Source organism: Halyomorpha halys, unplaced genomic scaffold (assembly GCF_000696795.3).
Source record: "Halyomorpha halys isolate HHAL.00 unplaced genomic scaffold, Hhal_1.1 Scaffold302.1, whole genome shotgun sequence".
Classification (NCBI taxonomy): domain Eukaryota; kingdom Metazoa; phylum Arthropoda; class Insecta; order Hemiptera; family Pentatomidae; genus Halyomorpha; species Halyomorpha halys.
In genome coordinates this window covers 1,391,445-1,414,370 of record NW_027110436.1, presented here as the reverse complement: position 1 = coordinate 1,414,370, position 22,926 = coordinate 1,391,445, and the positions used below count along the sequence as shown (strand labels likewise).

Genomic DNA, 22,926 nt, shown 5'->3' with positions numbered 1-22,926 from the left:
ATAATTTATATAAATTATTTCAGTTCATCAATATTTTTACATTTAATTTTTTAAAAAATGAAGGAACGTACTGTAATAATATTTATTATTTTTTGTAATATTATATCAATATTAATGACATTTATAGTAATAATATATGCAAACCGGATGGACCTCTACTTTGATGGTGTGGCTCGTGATGCCAGGTCCATGTTAGGAATGTTAAACTGGACAGCAACAGTACAAGATCATGAAAATTGGTGGAGGCTGTTCCAGGAGGCAAGGATTTGACATTGAGTAGTAGCATCAATTGAATAGAATAGGATCGATTGAATTAACTGACTAATGTGAGCAGTAGTGGAGGTCGTTCAGTGTTTCTATCACATAAAATTATAGTAATAATAATAATAAAACATAAACATCTAAAGCTTCCATATTAATGAGGCCATGGTTGCTGAGAATATAAAGATGTCACCTTGGTAACCTAAAGTCAAAAGAAGTTAATCTCATTTTTATTTTGTGGCAGGCCCATGTAATGAATCTCGACTTTCTCACTCTGATTATAAAAGGTTGGTAACTTGTAGGATAAAGATACCAGAAATAGCCAGGTAAGGAGAAAAGGAAAAGAAAAAAACAAGTTCACATGATATCAACTAGAATGGTATCCACAGCATGCTTCATATGCAAACCAAATATTTTAAGAAATTTCTATTGTAAATTATTACTTTAAGTTAGAACTGAAAGATCTTCTAAGATTATTGGTCACTAACTACATGCTGAAAATACAATTCTTTTCACCCAGAATATTGTATTATTTATTTTTTTAAGAAAAGCTTTAATTATACCTGAGATATTTTTTACATTGCTATTAATTTACTAATTTAAATGCTTAAATTTATTTTTATTAGGGGAAGAAGAATATTCTTTGAGGGCATTTGGTTGGACTTGGGGTATAATTGCTCTTGTTCTCATACCCATTATTCTTGTACTTGTATGTGCTGGTTTTCGAATTGTAAAGCGAATAATAGAAAAGAAAAAAGAAGAATTACGTACAGATCAAAGAACGTAAGTGTAACTAACCACTTTAAGCATTTATTGCAGTGTTATTTTTAAAATTTATTATATTGATTTATTGATTATGTTTACAAGTTTTAAATATTTTAATGCTCAAGGCGGTTAATAATTATAATTCTTTATTGATAAATTTTAACTAACCTGGCAGGAGTGTCCTACTTTTTTGTCCTCTAAGAAGTGTCCTGTTAGCATTTATCCCATGGTAGAGGATTTGAACTTTTTTTTTTATATGTAATTGGATGTGATGATGAAAAAAATCTCTATAATTACTTTCAATACAATTTGAAATTTAAATTATAAATTGTAGCTCTTCTATCAGGGGCCGAAGAATCCAGATTTTATAAAAGATCTAAGATCTCTCTTTGGCTCATGATTTAAAATAAGAAATACAGGAGGTGTCCAGCAATTTTGTTAACCTGGACACCTGAAGTGAGAAAAAAAATATATCATGCAAGGAATGTACTGGTGAGAGAAATCCTCAGTCTTACCATTAAAAATAGGCCAGAGCAAAACTGAATTGAGTATAGGTGAGAAAGTAAAAGGAGTAACATAAACAAGTGCTAAGAACAACATCAAAGGGTTAATGGAAGGTAAACAAAATTATAAACAAATCAGATGAAATACTCGGAAAATATAGATGTTTATTTCTGGATATGAGCAAAATGCTCAAGGCTACACCTCTCCCAATATAATTAATTATTTTAGTTCCATGGGAAATCAAAATAATGAACACCATGTAAATTCTAAGCAATTGTATACTTTTATAGGCAGACAGAAAATGAACTTATGAAACAGCTTGCATTTGGTTTTGGATATTTTGAATATTAAGTAGGTCCTGTATAGCATAGAGGTCTAGTTTTTCACGATTAAATTCTTTCTAGATGTCATAGATTGGATTATTTAGAGTGTCTATCTCTATATCTGTCTATCTCTTTTAATTTGAAAATATTTAAATAAAGATAGGACAGCTTCAATCTTATTAGCTTGTTCGGTGCATTATGAGAATATGAAAATTTTCCTACTGCTTTCCATCATAAAGCCACCTAAATCAATTATTTTGTATTGGCAAATAAATACAAACCTTCTGTTGTAAATTGGAATTTTATATTCAGTTTTGCATTTTAAATTATTTTTATATTGAACTTATATAGTTCAAATATGCAAATATTTGCTTTTATCATCAAACATGCAAATATTTGGATTTATCATCAAATGTGTAAATATTTGCATTTACGATCAAATATGCAAATATTTGGATTTATCATCAAATATACAAATATTTGCATTTATCATCAAATATGGAAATAAAACATGGCTAATTGTATCTTGGTATACACTATTTTATAAAGATTTTCAATCAGTGGTTGAAAAAATGCATGCAAAAAAAAACCATGCAGTGGCACAAAAATCCAGGCCTTGGTTATAAATAAGGAAAGTACATATAACTTCATCAAACTATACCTATAATTATTTTATAATAATAGTAACATTTATTGGTATTAGTCAGTCTTATTTTTTATATACATATTAATCATTTACTTTTATCTTATTTTAGTCAATATCATCCAGACTACACTGCTGGTCCTTTAAGATATAATGCTAGGGAAGTTAGTCTTTCCGTCAATCCAGAAAATGAACCGTTGAGAAAAGAAACTGAAGTGAATTAATTTTTCTTTGATAAAAACTAATTGTTCAAATAAGAGCAAAAGTGTGTCAACCCAAACTCTGTTTAAACCACAATTGCACTTAATTTTAACTAAAAATAAAATTATTTAGCAAGAGCAATTGCTTTTATCTACTGAAATATTTGAAAATATGGTTTGCATGGGAATTTAATACAATACATCAAAATTAAGGTGCATGATATGAATGAAATTAATTTATATTGGAGTTTTCAAGATTTTGTTGGTTAAGCCACTTTTGCTTTCTTAGTCTCATTTAAGTCATTTGAAACAATATGTACCTTATTTATTAAAAAAAAAAAAAAAAAAATGAAACATCTTTTGTTCAATAAAAATTCATGGGAACAATAGTAATATTGGGATCAATGTTACCAAACACATTTACATACGGATGTTTATTGGGTTTTTGTAACAAAAGCTAGGCTTTAGTTTAAAGATTTTAAGATTATTTAAAAACCTATTAATACTTTAATGATTACAGAAAGATAGGTCTCCATTACTGAAATTTTCAATTAAATAGAAGTAGAATATTTGTTCTTAAACATTCATTTAAATTTGAATATTTTCTTTAGAAAAATATAAAATCATTAAAATTAGATGGATGGTTTTACTAGCAATCAAATTTTATTGATCAAGAATTGCAAAAATATGATCGATCTTAAGTAGAGAATTAAATTGTTAAAAAATGTGTATATTTCTTTTTATAAAATATATTTTGTAATATGTGGAAATAATATTAATGTAGAAGTTTCATTAGGTGTAAAAGACATATTTTTTACTTTTTTACATGTCATTCCTCTTTATTTTTATCATTAAGGAATATTTGTAATAATTAGTAAACTAGGAAGAGTTAATTAATAAATGTATGTACTTATTGATTTTTATATTTTAAATGCTAAGATAAAAATTGAAACAAATATAGCAAAAATTTAGATTTTGGTTAATTAGATAATATTGGTTAATTTTATTTATGATTTTGAAGACATTTTACACAATTATATATAGTTTATGAAAATTTACTTTAATAATGAACAATTTTCTCAATTTGTTTTATTATTATATATTTGTTTTTTGTTTTTTTTGTTTGATGATAAATACAATCTAATTTTATAATAGTTACTTTTTTATGAAGTTCCTAGTTGTAAAAATCATATCTCTTTCTCTCTCCCTCTCCCTCTCCCTCCTTTAGTCAAAGTGCTCAATATTACACAATTAGTGCTTTGCTACCAATTAATTTGTAGAATGGTCATTTAATAGACCCAGTTCAATGGGATTGGAAATTTAATAAGTTTGGGCTGCACCCATTACTATCACACAAGGGATGAAATGTTCACCAACATGTGATAACTGCAGAGAATCATCCTGTGCCATAACACTAGATGAAATTAACGATAAAAAAACATGAAGAACGGCAAGTGATGAATTACAAGACTTGCTATACAGCATAGGAGGCACCAATTTTTGTTGGTCAGTCCAAATTCTTTCAGTATTATATTCATAATATATCTATCTATTCTTAGTCTTCTACTGACAGTTAATTTTGTAATTATAATTATGTGATAAATAAAATAATAATTTCTCGAATGTGTATTTATAAAGTGAAACATTATATTTGGAAGATAGCAAAACCTTGTACTTGATAATGTTATAATAGCGCAGAGACCTGGGGCTCTCGGCTGCTTCCAATTTCTCAGTCTCTATCTTTAGACTCTTAACAATAAACAATAGTAATAACCTTGCAAATTACTATTGTGATTCACATTGCTGAAATCTTCAATTTCATATTGGTAGTTAGTTGAGAAGCAGTGCACAGAATACTCTTATGAGCTCATAAGCTCCTCATCAATCATAGCATTCCTGGACTAAATTAATTCATAAGCAGAAAAGAATGTTACGAGTAACACAGTCACATGATGACCATATCTGATTCATCCTAGTCTCCTTATGTTGCATCTGAACACTAAACAGCTAGTAAACTGTTTTTAAATTGTTTAATATTTAAAATATCTGGCAGGATTCCCCATTATAACTTCTGAATGGTTTATAGGTATCCAATTCTGATATCAGGATCAGGAATAGACCAAGTATTTTATTTTCACAGTAATCTTGTTAGATTTTATGTATCAGCTGTATTATAAATATTTACAGGTCATAAGATAGAGAAGTATAAATATAATTGGTTCTTACTATTAAATCTTTTTTATAATAATAATTTTTATTTATCTTAGTTTCACTTACATCGTAACTTCTTAGGTTCCTGAATTTAACTAACTTGCTTAAGCTTTATCAGGTATTAGTATGTTCTTCCCAAGTAATTACTATGCAAGAGATATAGCCCATCACGCCGCAATCGGTATCGCAATTGGAGCTTACTCATTATTTGTCTTAGGTCTTAGTACAAGTCCCATTCTTAACCTGCGTCCTGAATCTGGACTATCACCTCTTTTGTTCAGATGATTAAAATTAGCCATAAACTACACTTAAAATTATAAACAAAGACAGATCATTTGACTCTCAAATAAATAAATTTTTAATTCTAAATTTTACATTTATTTTCGACATAAACAAAATTCTCTTCCGTTATTAGAAAGAATCTCCTCGGCTATCTATTTTCTTTAAATGATAACAATTAACAAATTTTACTATTACCATCCACTTTTTTTTTTTACTTCCTTACCTCCTTCTTGATCATTTCTGACATTCGAAAGACGGGTGGGAGAGTTAATCTAATGGTAAATAACTTATTCTAATCAAAGTGGGGGAGGGTTGAGTTTTCATTCTTTGGGATCTCCAGACCAGATTCCAAATGGCACTGCTGCAGTCATGAGGCCGTCGCTTAACTCCTCAGCTAAAAAGTCCCAAGTATTACCAAGCACCCTGGACCCACCATCATCCCAAAAAGATTTCTATTTGTGTCTAAATACTCTGAATATAAAGTCCACTTTTCTCCTCTTGTACAAAACATGCCGAAATCATTTATGATTTACTCAGAAGAATCTAAATCAGACCAGTCATCAGCATCAGTTTTCATAATCTAATGTAAACAAATTAAACTCAACTGTTGAAGCAATAGTTTAAAAAAAAATGTATAATGCATATATACATATATGCATATGTATATGTATATTTGTACTGATAACTTTTTTCTCAACTGTTGTAGATGTATATTTTTGTGGATCTTGAGGATCAATCAATAATACAACTTTCTTTAGGTGACGTTTCACAACTTTATTGTTTGCATTGTTATGCTCTACAATGAAAGAAAAATAGTTTTTTAGGACAAATATTTTGTTAAACTAATTAATATAAAACTACAAGTACGTGGTGTAATTTATGATTAATAACTATTACAATTAAAGCATTACTTCAAATTGTTTATTATAGTGTGTTCTACATGGTGATCAAACTGCACACATAGCAGGTTTGTGGCTTGGTATGCCCACTTCATAGTTGAATCACTATTTATACTATTTTGGTACCTTTATTGACCACCACTGAGACTATCTGCTTACAATTACTTACAATTGTACATACAGAGTGCTTTATATTCTGATGAAACCACCAAGTTGGTATACCAAGGTACAAACCTAGAGTTAGCTGGATCACAATGTAGAACACACTGTAATAAGGAATTAGAAGTAATGTTTTAATCATAAATTACACTACATAGTTTTATATTAATTAGTAGTAAGACAGTATTTGTTCTAAAAAACTGTTGTTTTTAGTTCTAATAAACAGTAAGTTTATTAAATATATATTTATGCATTTATTACATTGTGTAAAATGATTTATTTCCAATTTGATTATTGTTATTGATAATTTTAAAAGATGTTACAAAAATGGCTTTGTTTTAAAATGTGGATACCTTTCATTTGTAAATACGTAAACATCGAGCAGTTGCGATCGTTGTATAGATCGCCTATAACCAATGATATTGGGTATTTACCAGGATATCCCTTAAAAGGCCCTTATCACAGGCAGTTCGTATTTGGCCAGCCCACATAACATGGACCATCGATACTCGTCCTACCAGGTTCAGGGGTCTCTACTTTTTTTTAAGGACGCATATTCTTCAGAATATATCCTAGTTACCAGCTGGGCGGAGATAAGAAGTAACATAGAGACTATTTGTTTATATATAGTTTATATTTATTTTTTTATTCTAAAGACATTATATTAATTTTTTGTATTTTTCTTTTTACATAGAGAAGTGATAGATTTTATAATTTTTATCTTATTTGTTTTTTTGTTTTTTTACTATATATATATTTTTTTTTTTTTTTTTTTTTTTTTTAAATCGCTACTTAAGCTATTTATTTGTAAATTTTATTCGTCTGCTCTATTTTACAATAAGTTATTTTTCATTTTAATTTTATTTCTAAACAACGAATATTATATTTTCTATCAGCACATAATTTACCTTGTGAAAAGAAAAGGCTCTAATAATCCTTTCAGTACAGGTAACATCCACAAACGTATGTAACATATTCACTGCCGAACTCAATGCAATAGCAACAGAACTTCGCTTCTTCAATTCTTTGACCATCAACAATATAATAATGATTACAGAATCATTAAGCTCTTTAAAAGGCTCGAATAGCATGTATCCGGAACACCCAAATAATTATCTCTATCCATTTCTACCTAACCACTCTCCAAAACCTAGGTAGGTATGTCAATTGAATTTGTATGAGTTCTAAGTCAAGTGGAAATTGCTGGAAACGAAGTGGCTGACCAGGCTTCTAGAGAAGCACACCCGAGAGCGCGGTACTGGGTAAAGCGAATAGTACAAGAGCCCAAGAGGAGAAAAAAGGCAGTTATCTCACTCCAATTTTTGATTACTTTAATGAAAAATATGTATAATTAACAGTCAAAATTGATGAGTCTGCCAAGTATAGGCAAGAGGAATAAAAAATGTCGGCTGTTTAAAAGCGATAAGAATATTTAATTTTTCATTCGGAGTTCTATATCTTAAAAAGTAGGAAGAACACAAGAAAACCTAAGAGAACGTCATTTGAAGAAGAGTAAATTTGCTAATATATGAGCCCAAATAGAGTTATTTACGTTAAAAAGTTCTGGAGATATACCTTTTTAAAAAGCATTATTTCATAAAAATATTGTATGAGACGTACTGAAACATCAGTAGTTAGTGAATTTATTTTAAAATATCAATATCTCAAAAACCATTTGACGAACAGATGTCTATTAGCACTCAAATTAAAGCTAGTTTATTGAGATATAATGTAGTTTATTATGTTTATCTTCGTAGGAGTAATAGTTTTCATGAAATTTGCTGATATAAATTGATTTATAGTTGTTCGAACAAATTTTTATTTGCCAAATTTATATTCATATGTGAATATCATAAAAACTACTACCCCTACGAAGATAAGTGTCATAAACTACTTTATAGTAAGTTAAATTTCCTTTATTTTGAGTGTTGGCAGACAAATGTGTGTCCTATGGATCTAGAGATATATTTTTTCAAATATCCAACATTTTATAAGAACAACTAGAAATTAACTTTTTTATTTTGTCAAATATTATAAAAACTACTAGTCCTACTAAGATAAACATTATTAACTACTTTATAGTAAATTTAACTAGCTTTAATTTGATTGCTGGCAGACATCTATACGTCTAATGGTTTCTGAAATGAAGTTTTTCATAAATCAAATTTATTGTCTGAACAACTATAAATCAATATATTTTAGCAAATATCATAAAAACTACTATTCCTACGAAGGTAAAGGTTATATACTTCTTTATAGTCCATTAAACTAGCTTTAATTTGAGTGCTAATAGACATCTGTACGTCACATAGTTCCTGAAATACAGAATTCTCAAAATAAATTAACTAACTATTAATCTTGAAGTAGATTTTTTAGAAATTTTGCTTTTTAAAAAGCTATATCTCGAGAACGTAAATAGCTCTTTTAGGGCTATTATTTCAGAAAATTTACTCTTCTTTAAATAACGTGCTCTTAGGTTTTTTAGTTTTTAAGATATAGAGCTCCGAATGAAAAATTAGTGTGTTTTTAAGGCTTCGAAACAGCCGCCATTTCTTATTCCCCCTTCCTATACTTGGCAGACTCATCAATTTTGACTATTAATTATACATAGTTTTCATTAAAGTAATAAAAAAATTGGGGTGAGATAACTGCCTTTTTTTCTTCCCGGCTCTTGTGCTAGAATTTAAGTCCTTCAGAAATGATCAAACCCCTCGAAAAGTCAATTAATGATGGATGACAATCTGCATGGAATTAAATCTCATAGAATAAACTGAAAATTATTAAAAGGGAAGTCAAGACCTAGGTAACTCAAGCCGTAAATGTAATAGAAAAGAAATCGTATTGACCAACCTGAGAATAGGTCACTCCAGACTTGTTCCTATCTTATCACAAAACAAACGCCCCCAAAATGCTAGTATTGTAATAGCAATATGACAATTAGCCTTATCTTCCAAGTGCCCACATTTTAAATCTCACCTCAATAGTCTTGAAATATACTCGGATATATTTGGGAGGATAATAAAACAATAGAAATAATATTTTAATCATTACAATCACAAAATATACTATCAATAATATGACAGCGAATAGAAATAACCTGAAACTAAAAAAATATATTTATATAACTATAAAAAAATAATAAATAAATGGTGGTGAAGCTCAACGAAGTTTTACGCCATTAAATAAGAACGAACTAATTTACAACTATTAGTCTTTTATTTTTTTAATCAGACTACATTTTAGTTAGACGTATTGCAAGGGAAGTTAGTCTCAATATCAGTCTATAAAATGAACAACTGAAAGTAGAAACTGAAGTGAATTAGTTTTTATTTAATAATATTTTTATGGTTGGCCATAATTACTAACCTTCATCCTTACTTCCTTCGTCTTGATGACCTTCATAAAATATAATAGTTCAGTTGGAGCTGGACTGCCGGCTACGAAATACGTCTCGACTGAAGGTAACAATATCTCATACATTGATATGAAGAATGTTTTTTACCATTTTGCAAAAAACAGATACCAGGTGTGTGCGTGAATGCAATAAAATTTAGGGATGTATAATAGTAAAATTTTGTAGGCTGCCATTTTTATACATAAGAACATAAATAAATTTTAGTGTACTATTGTTAAAGCAAATACAGCACCTTTTAGAATCCACATCTATAATTTATCATATTTATTCACTAAACATTTTTTCAGATATTTAACCAAAATTGGAGATTGGATCCTAATTTTTGGGTTAGTACTAAGCAATTAATGTTTGGTATGAGAATTTGAGATACATAAATATATCTTTGGATTGAAAAATGAGATAAAAATGGATATATTTATACAGACAATCATTATTCAGAAAATATAACAGGCTTGATTAGGATGATCAAAATACCTGCAAACATCATTGACTCCAAAGCCAGCACAAAAGTTTACGTTCTTATAAATCGATAATGACATTATGTTATAAATTTAATCGATCTAATCGTACGATATGAACACACCCGCGAGAAATTTCTCAAAGATGAGTTGGTAAGATATTGTTATACATGTTTGTTTACTTTTGCAATGTACAATACTTACGGCTTAGCTGTAAGCTCTGGGACTTGGCTCCTCGGACATTTTCCATTTCTCTGTCTCTCATTCCGTCTCTGTACGTACACCTTTCCAATCTCAGTGTCGAAAGGTCATCGTTGTTCGTAATCCATCATCATCCAGCTCTACCCTTTCCACTCTTGCACACTTGAATAACCACTCCGTGGATATATCTGCTCGGGATCCATGTTACCTGGTCTAACCATTCTATACAGCGATTCATTGATCCGTGAACTCATTTGTATATTTTTAGTAATGAGTATACTGAAAGATTCCTTGAACGCAGTCATATTCCTGGCCACCAAGCAGATATTATCCGCCATTGTATGATCGTACTATAATTATTGACTATCTTAATGCAAGGTAAAATAAAAAAAACACAGCAGATAGATTCACTTTTCAAGAAATCGCCTCATCACAAAAATTTTGGCCCATAGTAACCTTACAATATCAGTAGTCATTTAATATTTCTTAGGCTGGGATTTTGAGTTATACTTTTTAATAAGGTATGTTTGGGACTTGTGCGGAATGAAATTTTAAAAGTTGGACTTTGGTAGAGTTTGGATAATTAAATTTTGAAAATAGAAATTAGAAACTTTATCAATAAATATGTCTTATCATGCCTCTCTACAGATTAATCTTAAAATAATTAGTTGGTTAATTTTATAATTGAAAGCCCCAATGAAAGCGCTAGTGCACACTTAGCACAAAAAATGGGACAGGTACATAAATAACTTTCATAATGAGGTGTAGATAGTTGACCGTAGATTAATGATTGGAGAAGTTTGTCGGGGGGTGCGGTCAGCAAAGAACAACATAAATAAACAAACCATATTTATTTATTTTATGCCGACGTTTCGTCCTGAGTTTCAGGTCTGCAACAGGGGTTGTGGCGTAGAAGGTAGGCTCGCAACTCGCAACTCGCACTACGCCATAAATAACTTTCATTCTTTTTGTGTTTAAAGTGACAGGCCCTTAGGGAAAGAGCATGAAGTCTGTTTTACCTGTATTTTAGACCCACAATATTTTAAATTTGTTGAAGGATAATTTTTAAGAAGTGTTAGGTAAGTGACTTAAAGGATTATATATATGAAGGTAATCAAATTAAAGTGAAATAAAAAACTAAATTTAAGGTTCTAGTTTTTTTTTTGTATTAAGCCGACTTTTCTGTACGATATTTGTTGTTACCGATAGCTTTGCCCTAAATATGACCCACATTGTTAAATATCAATTTTTGTTTATCATAACTTGTGAAATAACGTAATCTGTTAGAAGATTTGTTATTACGAGTTGAAGAGCTCCCGCGGCCTTACTCCAGGGATCAGCGCATACTCAACCAATCGTAGGATTCCTCTAGTTGTCCATAGAACGCAAAACTCTGTACCAATATAAAATACTAGGCAGATTAATATAACATTTAGTACAAATATTTTGTACTTGCAGACTAAGATGATTCTGTGGTCAATTAATTCCTTTCAGAAGGTTTATCACAACCTTTCGAATTGAATGATACTTGGTTAGTAACATTCTCATTTACTGAATATGAGTATTTTGGTGGTGAATCGCTCATCCTGTAATGGGCATTTGGATCATTCATTACTCATCCATTTTTAAAAACTAGAAATATTTTGGCTCATTAATTATTATGTTGTTATGCAATTCTAATCAGTTGTAATCCACGATTTTTTAACATTTTAAAGTGCCTCTACATGTTTGCCAAACAATGGCAAATTCGCACAAGCCTGCATTCAAAGGGCTTGTGCTGCATCCACACTTTTGTGTTCATTGGCCATTGTTTTAGAACTGCTAACAGATGAATATTTGTGCTCTCTATGTTTTAATTAATTAAAGAATTCCTCCCAAAATCGGATTCTATAATTAACTCTAGTTTAATATTGTATATTTTAAAATTCTATTGATTCGATGTAAATACATCGTTTCAAATCTTGTTAATTAACTTCAGGAGTTTATTTTTGATTTACTATAGCACCAATACATATTTATTAAGTCATCATATGCCCAAATAATTAAATTAACAAGTTTCTGATATAAACTCCCGAACGTAGCTTAAATTAACAGGTAAAAAAAAAAAAACAGGTCCTTCACACCCAGCTATACATATAGTATACCTCCTATATGTACGTGCCATATACCCATTAAAATCTTTACAGGAGGGTATAAAAAATTAAATTAACAGGTTATGTAGTACTTAAATTAATTTTTTAGCATTTGCAATCTACTTTGCTGATATTTAAGTTTTCTCTCATTCAGCCTGTTTTCTTTTGTTCCTTTTTATAATGAAAATCAAATGTAATAGCTAACAAAAGTCAAAAAAATAAAACAAGCGTGTGGATATCGATGTTTGTTGCTTCCTTTGTATAAGTCTTGTTGTATTTGTATAAGTATTGGATTTGTGGCAAATGGCAAGCAATGCAAAGTTCCAGTATTATAATTACCTCAAGGTAAGATGGCATGTATTTATATTTATAATCCTTATACAACCCCTTGGCCAAAAATAATAACTGACAAAAACAATTTTATTTTTTAAATCAATGAATAAATTATTGAATATATATTTTTTTTGTATACAGGTTTGGTAGTTTTTAAATCATGCTATTGGAGATAATTATTCTATTTTTGAGTGCCCTATTTATATATAACTGGTGGGCTCATGGCTATTGGAAAAGGAGGAATGTATTTTCTATCCCAAAGGTATTCTTATTTGGAAATTTCTGGGAATTAGTAGTAAATAAAATGTCTCTCATATTTTGTGATATGTACACGTAAGTAATCAGAAATATTATTTTATTTTACAATATATCATTGTCAGAGATATCATTTATCATAATCATTTCTATTCCTATCATTTAGAAAATATAAACAGCATAAAATGGTCGGATTCTACACTTTATATAAGCCAATGCTGTTTGTTAGTGATCCAGAAATTATACGAAGAGTCCTTGTAACAGATTTCAACAGCTTTAGTGATAATGGTTTCATAGTGTACAAGGAGATAGACCCGATATCAGGATTTAACCCATTTTCAGCAAAGACCATAGCTTCGTAAGTAAAAATATTAATTTAATTCGTTTTAAATAATAGAAAAGAAATTCACAAATGAAACCTTTCTTCTTTGAAATGTGAAATAACTTTGGGGTACTAGACTTTTTTTTATGACGTGTGCCACAAGTACGGTTCGTCCATATTCAGGCCTGCCACAAATGAACTTATCTATTTATTTTTTATTTCACCCACCATCAGATTTTTTATTTTTTAAAATTTATATATTTAAAAAAATTGCATCCAATATGATTCAACCAGATAACACATATCGGTCGGTGCCAAAATAACAGACATAAGTGAAATGTAATTATTACTTTCAGGGCTTTGTGGAGGCTATACGATATTTAAGTTAAATATCGTCAAATATGAATTGATATCAAGTGATACAACCAATAATTCAACTACCAAAATGAAAATAAAGTAAAAAATAATAATTATTATAAAACTTAAATTAAATTAAATTTAAAATAATAATGAAAATAACTGAAAGGGTTTTGAAGTGAATAGTAAACCTGTAAATTTACAATTAGTGCATTAATGTATTGCATTGATGAGAACATGATAATGAGATAATATAATACATCTGTAATAATAATAATATGATAATGAGATAGGAATGATAATGTCAACAAGACAATTGCTAATAATGTTGTGTCATTTTTGATTCACGTCAATTTCATAATCTTCTGAAAGAAAACCACAGGGCACCCTTTTTAAAGAAAATCTACTATGAGATCCCTTTGCATAATTATTAGTAATACAATTTCTTACAATTTATAAAAAAGAATAAAACTGAAATTTGCTTGAAACACGCTATAAGAAATTTTAATACCACATTTAATAATTATCTATCCATTAATCATCATCTAAAAATTAAAACACTAAATAAATCATATTTTTGCAGCGATTTTCAATTACAACCTAAAACTATAGAAGCTAAACTCCCATAGGTCACAGTGATTTTTTATAATTTAATTCTTAAATAAATTTAAATATTATCATTTATATAGAAAATGGAGTTCAAATACACAACTTTGTGATATAAATGATTAAGATTTTTTTTTACTAAGATGAGTCAGTGATCTAAATTATTATTTGTGTGATTATTAATTATTAAATTATTAAACACTGGGTATAAAATAATTCTTCATTTGACGAATAGAATAAAAGACCTAAAAGTGAAGGTCTGATAAACAAATTAATTTCTACAGGTGGAAAGAATTGAGAAGTATTCAAGCTGCAAACCAGACTCCATTGAAATTGAAGGAAGTGGTTCCTAACTTGACCACCAGAATAGGAGAGTTTATGTATGACTACATTAAGGGTCAGAAAGACCAACCTGTCCAGGTAATTTTTAAAAAAGTTGAAAAAGAAAGAAATTAGTTGATTTATTCCTGAATCGGTAAGTCTTAGCTGTATGTAAGTATGTCTGCTGGTTATAAATATATTTTTAAAAGATCTAAATAAATAATTCTTTTCCTTTTTTTTTTTTTTTTACCACAAAATTTATTACGAATAGAATGCTTAAAAATTTAACCAATAATGAATGCAGTGTACTAATGCACCAAAGAATTGTTTCTTTTGTGTTTATATAATTTATTTGTCCTTTACGGTCCTATTACTAACAGTGGTTCCAGCAGAGGTTTGCGGCTCACAGAAATTGGAAATTAACAATTAAAAACTAAACAAATACATTAAATTGAATGTAAAAAAATATGCTTGGGATCGGTAACGATAATTATTTGAGACCGAATTTTCGTGCAATTGCATCTTTTATTCCCTAGCTCCTAATTTCCCCTAAGCTCAATAGAAACTCGAAATCATGTAAAATACATTTAAATAACACTAATTTTATATAGCAAAAAATTTCACGTTCTTGAATTTCTCCACAAAATTGAACGTTTTACTCATTTGTGGCAAAATTCCACGATTTTAATTTTCGGAAGATTGCTGATTGACTGTGTGTATCAATAAATGGAATTTTGTCAGGGTGCGGTCAAATTAAATCCAAATAGTTATATTATGTTCTATTTTTATTTGAGCCAACGTTTCGTCCCACGTTGCAGGGCTTCGTCAGGGCAAAAAAGATACAAACTCTTAACATAAGTATAAAAATAAAGTGGAAAATTACAAGGGTATACAATGAAACGTAAAAATTAACTGTTATAAACAATAAATGAAAACGATAATAGTAACAGATACAGAGAAGAAATATTAAAGTACGTACAAATCAAGAGATGAAAAGGGATAAGAATAAAATAAAATAAAAAGGAATTCTGGTATTTAATTCAGTATTGGTAAATTCAGATATGAATGAATGAAACAGGTACGTTCATTTTCATTTGATTTGATTTTTATCCCTTTTCTTCTTTTAATTTGTACTTTCTTTAATATTTTTCTCTGTATATGTGACTATCACCGTTTTCATTTATTGTTTATAACCTTTAATTTTTCTTATTTAATTTTTACGTTTGACTATTTTATTAGTAATTTTAAACTTTAAAAAAATGCGAAAAGTGAATATATTATTATATTCTTAATCAAACTTTTTTATGTTTTTCAACATCTACTAATTACTTGTTTTTTTTTTTGGTTGATTCTATATTCGTATGTAAATACACAATTGAAAAAGTAAGCAGAAGAACATGATATAAAAAAAAAAAGAGTAAATTAAAAAATGAATTTTTTGTCTTGCACATTTATCTAAAACTTAAAGTTGAGTTAGTTTTGAATAGTTGAAAAATTACATTTCAGTCTTCGTAATAGAAATTTAAAATCTTTTAGTACAACTGGTTTCTTCAAAGCTCTTCAAGTATGGAGAAAATATTAGGTTTTTAATCAGTTAAGCTTAGTTTTTTTATTTATGTTTGTATTAATGTATATAGTATTTAGCGAGTTTAATTGGATTCAAACCAGGTAAGCTTTCCACGTATCAATACTATAAGTTGAACTATATAGTTGATTATTGCAAGATTCGAATGATTAATATATATTTTAGGTTTTACTGTAAGATTTTACATGTTTTGTGTTTTTACAGCAAGTGTTTCGGTTTTTGACTGCATAAAAATCCCTTCTCAAATAATTATTGTACTCATTGCCAGGCGAACATAACCTAAACACAGCCCTAAATATTAATTATAAAATTTGAAGAATGGTCCCGAAATTGGAGGATTAAAATTAATTCCAATAAATCCCACCAAATCATTTACCCTTCGTCGTAAACCAATGACCTCTTGCCCTACAGAATCTTTTAATAATACCCCACTTATTCCTGTCGAACAGATCCGTTACTTAGGACTACATCTCGACAAACGACTGACATGGAATCCTCATACAAGACTGAAAAGACAGGAAACTGCTCGTCGATTTCGACTATTACAACATTTACTAGACAAACGGTCTAAATTGCCAATCCATTACAAAAGGCTGATCTTCATGACTATTATAAGGCCTATCTGGACATACGGAGTTGTAATTTGGGGCTCCTCTAAACCATCAAATTCCTCCTGAATCCAATCCTTACAGTCTAAAATCCTTCGTAAAACCCTTAATGCTCCTTACTTTGTCACAAATCAAGTCATCCATCATGACCTCAATGTCCCATTTGTTGCCGATTTGGCCAAAACCAGATACCATTCCTTCCATGGAAGACTTCCCAACCATCCAAATCCACTTGTTTCTAACCTGGCTTCTCCTTCATTACCCAATAATCCTCCTAGGCGTATGGAAAGAAGATGGCCTCGGGATCTTCTCCTCTAGAAATGTTATTGTTAGTTCTATCAATGGGTAGATTTTCCACATGTTTGTATCATGTCACTATCTCACCTACAGCAAATTTACTTGTTGTATATATATATTATACAGTTGTAAATAACAATAAATAAATGATTATACAAAAAAAATTTAAAATAGTTCGTAAACCTGATTTTTATTGACAATTTCATAATATTCCAGGTATTGGACCTTACGACACGAGCAGCAGTCGACTCAGCTGTTCTTCATGGTTTTGGAATAGAACCGAAGTCATTTACAGATCCTGATTACATTTTCCTACAAATGGCTACTCTTGAAAATCTTTTCTGTGCCACCTTCGTTACCATGCTTTCCGGATTTTTTTTCCCTCTGATAAACAGATCGTTTAATTTAAGGTGAAACCTGTTTTTATTTTATTTAAATTTATGATGTTATAAATACTTAAATTTCAACGTCCTAGTTGTACTATTTCATGACTCCTCTGCCTGAAGATGTTTTTCATACGTTGGCCAAGGGCGTAATCGGAAGCTAAAATATCCAAGTTTCAAACAATCATTACATTTTTTTTTTTTTTTGTGACAGTTCTTGACTGGATATTTAATAGACAGTACAAGAACCAGGAAAAAAAAGGCAGTTATCTCACCCCAATTTTTGATTAATGAAAACTAGGTATAATTACTAGTTAAAATTGATGAGTCTGCCAAGTATAGGTAGGGAGATTTTTATTCTCCTTACTACTACTTTACTAGAACTTAACTACTAATAAACTAATAATAACTTACTACTACGTAACTACTTTATAGCTCATTAAACTAGCTTAATTTGAGTGCAAATAGACATCTGTACGTCAAATATTTTTTGAGATATAAATTTTTCAAAATAAATTCAATAACTACTGATATTTCAGTACTTCCCATACAACATTTTTATGAAATGTTGCTTTTTAAAAATCTATCTCGAAACCTATTTAACGTAAATAACTCTATTTGGGCTCATATTTTAGCAAACTTACTCTTTTTCAAATGACTTTCTCTTAGGTTTTCTTATGTTGTTCCTACTTTTTTAAGATATAGAGCTCCGAATGAAAAATTATTTTTTTTTTATCGCTTTGAAACAGCCGCCATTTTTTTATTCCCCCTACCTATACTTGGCAGACTCATCAATTTTGACTATTAATTATACATAGTGTTCATTAAAGTAATCAAAAATTGTGGTGAGATAACTGACTTTTTTCTTCTCTTGGGTTCTTGTACTATGATCATTCGTACCTACCAGCGATAAGTCTTTTTCCATTCAGAATTCTCATCCGGCGTAGGCCGAACTCCATGTCATCAAGCTTCTGGACGTGGTCTTTTTAGTGTTCTTTCTAAGGCGAGTTTTCTATTTGGCCAAGCTATCGCATTTATCACTTTCTGGCAGATATAACTGGAAATTTAATACTTTGCACTTCTGCGTAGGGGCTGTGACTTTGAATGCACTGCTTAATCTTTTAACGTAACGACTGTTAAAAAATTGTTTTAGGAATTTGATATCCAAGATATAATGTTAGATTAGTATAAGCAGCGCCAAATATCTTATGTAGAACCAAATAAACAATATGAAAAATCTTAGTAAATAAGGCTGAACAAACTGGATTTATAAAATCCAAGAAATTTTCCACCAGACATTTTTTCCAAAGAAGAAATATTTGCTTGCCGTGCCTTGGAGTCAGGAGTCCTGATATATTTATGTAATTTTATTTATACTGTACAGTCCTATGGGTTATGATATTGTTGAGGACTACGATCTGTGAACTTGAAAACTTCAATGATTTAAGCTAACTCACAACACAACTTTACAGAATGACTTCAAAGGAAGCAGAAGATTTTTTCTTGTTTATGGTCGAAACAAATAATTACCATAGACAGAGTACTGGTACCACTCGAGGTGATCTATTTGATACTATACTGAAGTTGAACAAAAAGAAGTTAGAGCAAGGCAATAAAGGTTCATATTTATTCCTCTAAAAATTCTTTCAGTTTTTAGAGTTACTAATCGATTTCTTAATTTCAGCTTACTCGCCCTTAGAAATTTCTGCTCACTGTGCAACATTTTTTATGGATGGTACTATAACTTCCTCAGCTGTTTTGTTCTTTACACTACTGGAGTTAGCGAACAACCAAGACGTCCAAGAAAAACTCAGAAGAGAAATCTTCTCGGTTGGAAAGAAACCGGAAGATTTTGACTTTGATAAAATACATTCCATCACCTATTTACAAATGGTATTTGATGGTAAAGTGTCTTAAAAGTTAAACAAACACTTTTTTTTTTGTATTAATTTCTCTAATTTTTATTTCTTAATTGTAAGAAAGTAATGCATGCAATAAGGCCCATACCAAATCATTTCTCAGATACCTCTCTTTCCTTCCCTCAAAAAATCAAATCAAACATCCGCGCTCTTTACAACGAGAAATCCAAATTTAATACAGAGGCTACATTCTATGGCATATTTAGTTGATTTTTTTTTTTTTTTCAGAATCTATGAGAATTCATTCCCCTGTAACGATACTGTCCCGTGTGTGTACTAAGGATACAGTGATAGAAGATGTGAAAATTTCCAAGGGAACTAAAGTATTTATTTCCCCTTTGGCTGTTCATTATGATCCAGAATATTATCCTGATCCTGAAAAATTTGATCCAGAGAGGTTTTCAGAAATTAATAAGGAATCGAGGCCGAAGTACACGTATTTAGGCTTTGGCGAAGGGCCACGGATCTGTGTTGGTATGGAATAGGTCATGTATTTTACAATAGGTCATGTATTTTACAATAGGTCATGTATCTATTAAAACACTCAAGGTATTTTAAAATAGTACCCACAATATGCATTAAATTTTAATTATTTTCGTTTTTTTGTTTAGGTATGAAATATGCCAACATATTTGTGAAGACTTCAGTCGTACTTATTCTCCTAAAGTACAAAGTTTTACCAACTAATGGTCAAAAAGAAAGTTTCCATGATATCGAACATTTCCTTTTATCTCCAAAACCAAATGTTACAGTCAAATTTGAAGAATTATAATAATTGATTTTCGGTTTTCCTCTATAAGAAAATTTAATTTCCTATGTTTATCCAATCATTTACTCCCTTCATTAAATAATTGTTTAAAAAACTCTTTCCACTTTCTAATTGTTATCTTTGATGCTCTCTTAAGTTTTCAACTTTTAGAAAATGCATTTGTTAATTCTTGACCATTATAAATGCTTCTTATATAGTTCTTATAATATTAACTAATAGTTGGAATGAACTAGGTTTTAGCGTTCTTTAGAAATAATAATAATTCATAACAGGGATGGCAACTTAGAAGAATGTTAATATGAATATATCAAATTATCAATGCAGTGTTATGATATAGATGATTATGACTCTGTGCCAATGTAAACAATATCTTTCATGAACCGGTGTACAAAGTCCGCTTCTTGATCGGTAAAAAGAGACACGCTTCTTTTTTCGGGTTGACTTCTATTTATTTATACCCAGTGTTTTCATCTTTTTAGGAAACGCCTTGCTAATACAAAAGCAGGTTTTACGCGATCCCTTTCTGCTGCAATGTTCCTCTGGATGGAGTCTAGCCCGTTACAATGGTATACAGGTTAAGAACTGAACAAGTGAATACAATCGATGTGCCGCAGACGTAGTAGTTGTATCTTCTACTCAAGCTGTTAAGCTAACGTATCAGGAGGTTCTATCTAGTCCGGTGCCAGCTTGTTATGGATGAAATCTGGTAAATGAGGTCGGCTGGAGAGACATTTAGATTGCTCTTGATAACTTAGGATCAGGAAAGGAACTGTCTTGACTTAGTTCAACTGTTATGCGTTCCCGAATGTATGTAAGTGAGTTCCGTCTTAAGTGTTCTACATCTTTCAATAGTCCATTGTCTTGCAGTATGCAAGTGGTAGGCTGTAGTATGTGCGAGATTCATTCCAGAAATAATAGCGAGACTGAAAAAGGATCGATTCGTAATTTCGTTCCTGGTCAACTTGGAAAGGCGTTCAAAAACGGCTAATTCAGTGGGTCTAAAACGATTTTGGGACAGTCAGTGCAAACTACTACGTAACTGTAATCACTTCTGGCCAAGTGATTCAGTCGAAGGATTTTATTAAAGAGGTATTTCATTGTCTTGCGATAAAGGTAGAAGGCCGACAACATGGATGTGAATGAAGGCGAATTGCTCATCTGGTTGTGTGAACTGTTGGAAAGAAGTTATTCTTTGTTGGCATGTGGTACAGTTATTTGAACGTGGAGACCCCTCACCTTCAAATATTTAGGTAGAATTCTCACAGAATGGACACATCAAAACTTCGGATAAATATTTCACTGGATACATTCAAGTACCAGCGGTAGAAAAAGGTTCAAGTTTGATTTACGTTTCTCTCACGTAACACAATTTATTAATTCATGCTTTATTTTCTGTTTTAGGGGAATTGGAGGGAAAAAAACAAAAAAACACAATCGAACCTTTACCGGAGTGTGATAATGAAAGCAAACGCAGCCTTGAATCGAGTATATTGTCGAAAACTGCCTTAGCTGTTCATAGGCGTAAATAACGCAAAGGAAATACCTTACGGTGTTGGATATAGGGTGGTGAAAACGCACAATTTTAGAAGACTAAAAAAGAACTTGTGTGATTCTCGTTAATAGTGGCACGTCTGGCCAAAAATAAGTTTGAGGTGAAGATGGTTGGGGGTGCGATCAGCAAATAAACAAAAACTTGAGAAAGCTCCGGCAGAATTTCTGACTAGACCAGATGAAGGATTGAAATCTAGGTCGAAACATCGGCTCAAAAAATTAAGTTTTTGTTTATTTGTTGACTGCAACCCCGAACCATCTTCTCCTCTTCATATTAATCTACCTTCAACTATCAACAACTCATCATAAAAAAAAAAAAAAAAAAATTGAAAAAATAAGTACGTTTTAATTTTGTATTTGATGAATTCCGAATTGAATTGAATTGAGTTCAAAGCAAAATAGCGGCGCAGTTCGGTAACTGATAGCAACAGCTGGTGTTCCTCACAATTAATGTCACTACTGTTTCTGTTACAGCTACTATCAGAGGATAGTAATTTGTTTTCGCTTCTAATATTTCTTGATATGTTGTAAATATTTCGGATTCCTTGTCTCCGTATGCACTTCGAATGTTTCATAATTAATGCGTCGGTCGTAAAGCATGGTAAATGTTTAAGGATCACATCCTTAACCATAATAAAAGAGAAATATGAAACTGCCTTACTGACTTATGTGTACACCAATCATTTAGTCATAGAAAACAATCGAAAACCTACTTGGCCGCAATAGACTGATTAGACATATTTGAACACTTCAATTAAAAATAACCATTTTTAATTCATTAGTTTATCCTCATGAAAAAAGAGATAGTAAAGTTAGAGATGGCAATGAATAAGAAAAGAAAACAAGCATGAAAGATCCATCGTCAGCATGAAACTATGACAACATTAATTGATCAATCAAAATGATTTATTCCAATAGAAAAATGTCATTCAAACTAAAAATAGAAACAGAACATCTCAGTTTGGCCAAGTTCAATTACTTTTTTTTGTTTTATTTTTCATTTTGTGCATTTAATTTGATTGTTAATTTAACATATAAAATATATATTAAAATACAATGTGAAGTTTATTCAAATTTATAATTACTTCAAGTCCAATATAGAACACTCATTTTCTTTTTTAACTTTTCCTAGATCACTTTCTTTTTTTTTATCATGGTTAATATTTA

General features: G+C 30.2%; 2 protein-coding genes across 5 annotated transcripts in view; both read left to right on the top strand.

Moving 5' to 3' along the window:
* mesh (sushi domain containing 2 mesh) overlaps positions 1 to 3,516 on the top strand; it is a 29,012-nt gene extending 25,496 nt beyond the window's left edge. Inside the window, exons 21-22 of the mRNA XM_014421068.3 lie at positions 888 to 1,044; positions 2,609 to 3,516. Coding sequence (XP_014276554.1) covers positions 888 to 1,044; positions 2,609 to 2,720 — 269 coding nt within the window. The 3' untranslated portion in view covers positions 2,721 to 3,516. The remainder of the gene's footprint in view (positions 1 to 887; positions 1,045 to 2,608) is intronic.
* Positions 3,517 to 3,955: 439 nt separating this feature from the next.
* Positions 3,956 to 20,608, top strand: LOC106680997 (probable cytochrome P450 6a17). Of its 4 annotated transcripts, none has more exons than XM_067048635.1 (9): positions 3,956 to 4,202; positions 12,928 to 13,048; positions 13,208 to 13,399; positions 14,611 to 14,746; positions 17,354 to 17,547; positions 18,993 to 19,138; positions 19,205 to 19,423; positions 19,668 to 19,913; positions 20,051 to 20,608. In XM_067048635.1, exons 2-9 carry the CDS (start codon positions 13,008 to 13,010, stop codon positions 20,209 to 20,211), a joined length of 1,335 nt encoding a protein of 444 aa, XP_066904736.1. In that variant the 5' UTR covers positions 3,956 to 4,202; positions 12,928 to 13,007; the 3' UTR covers positions 20,212 to 20,608. The 4 variants fall into 4 exon arrangements, with proteins under 4 accessions (XP_066904736.1, XP_014276569.1, XP_014276571.2 ...); XM_014421083.3 differs by lacking the exon at positions 3,956 to 4,202 and adding an exon at positions 9,668 to 9,708; XM_014421085.3 differs by lacking the exon at positions 3,956 to 4,202 and adding an exon at positions 9,681 to 9,708 and having other exon boundaries at positions 12,928 to 13,119.
* The last annotated feature ends 2,318 nt before the right edge of the window (positions 20,609 to 22,926 follow it).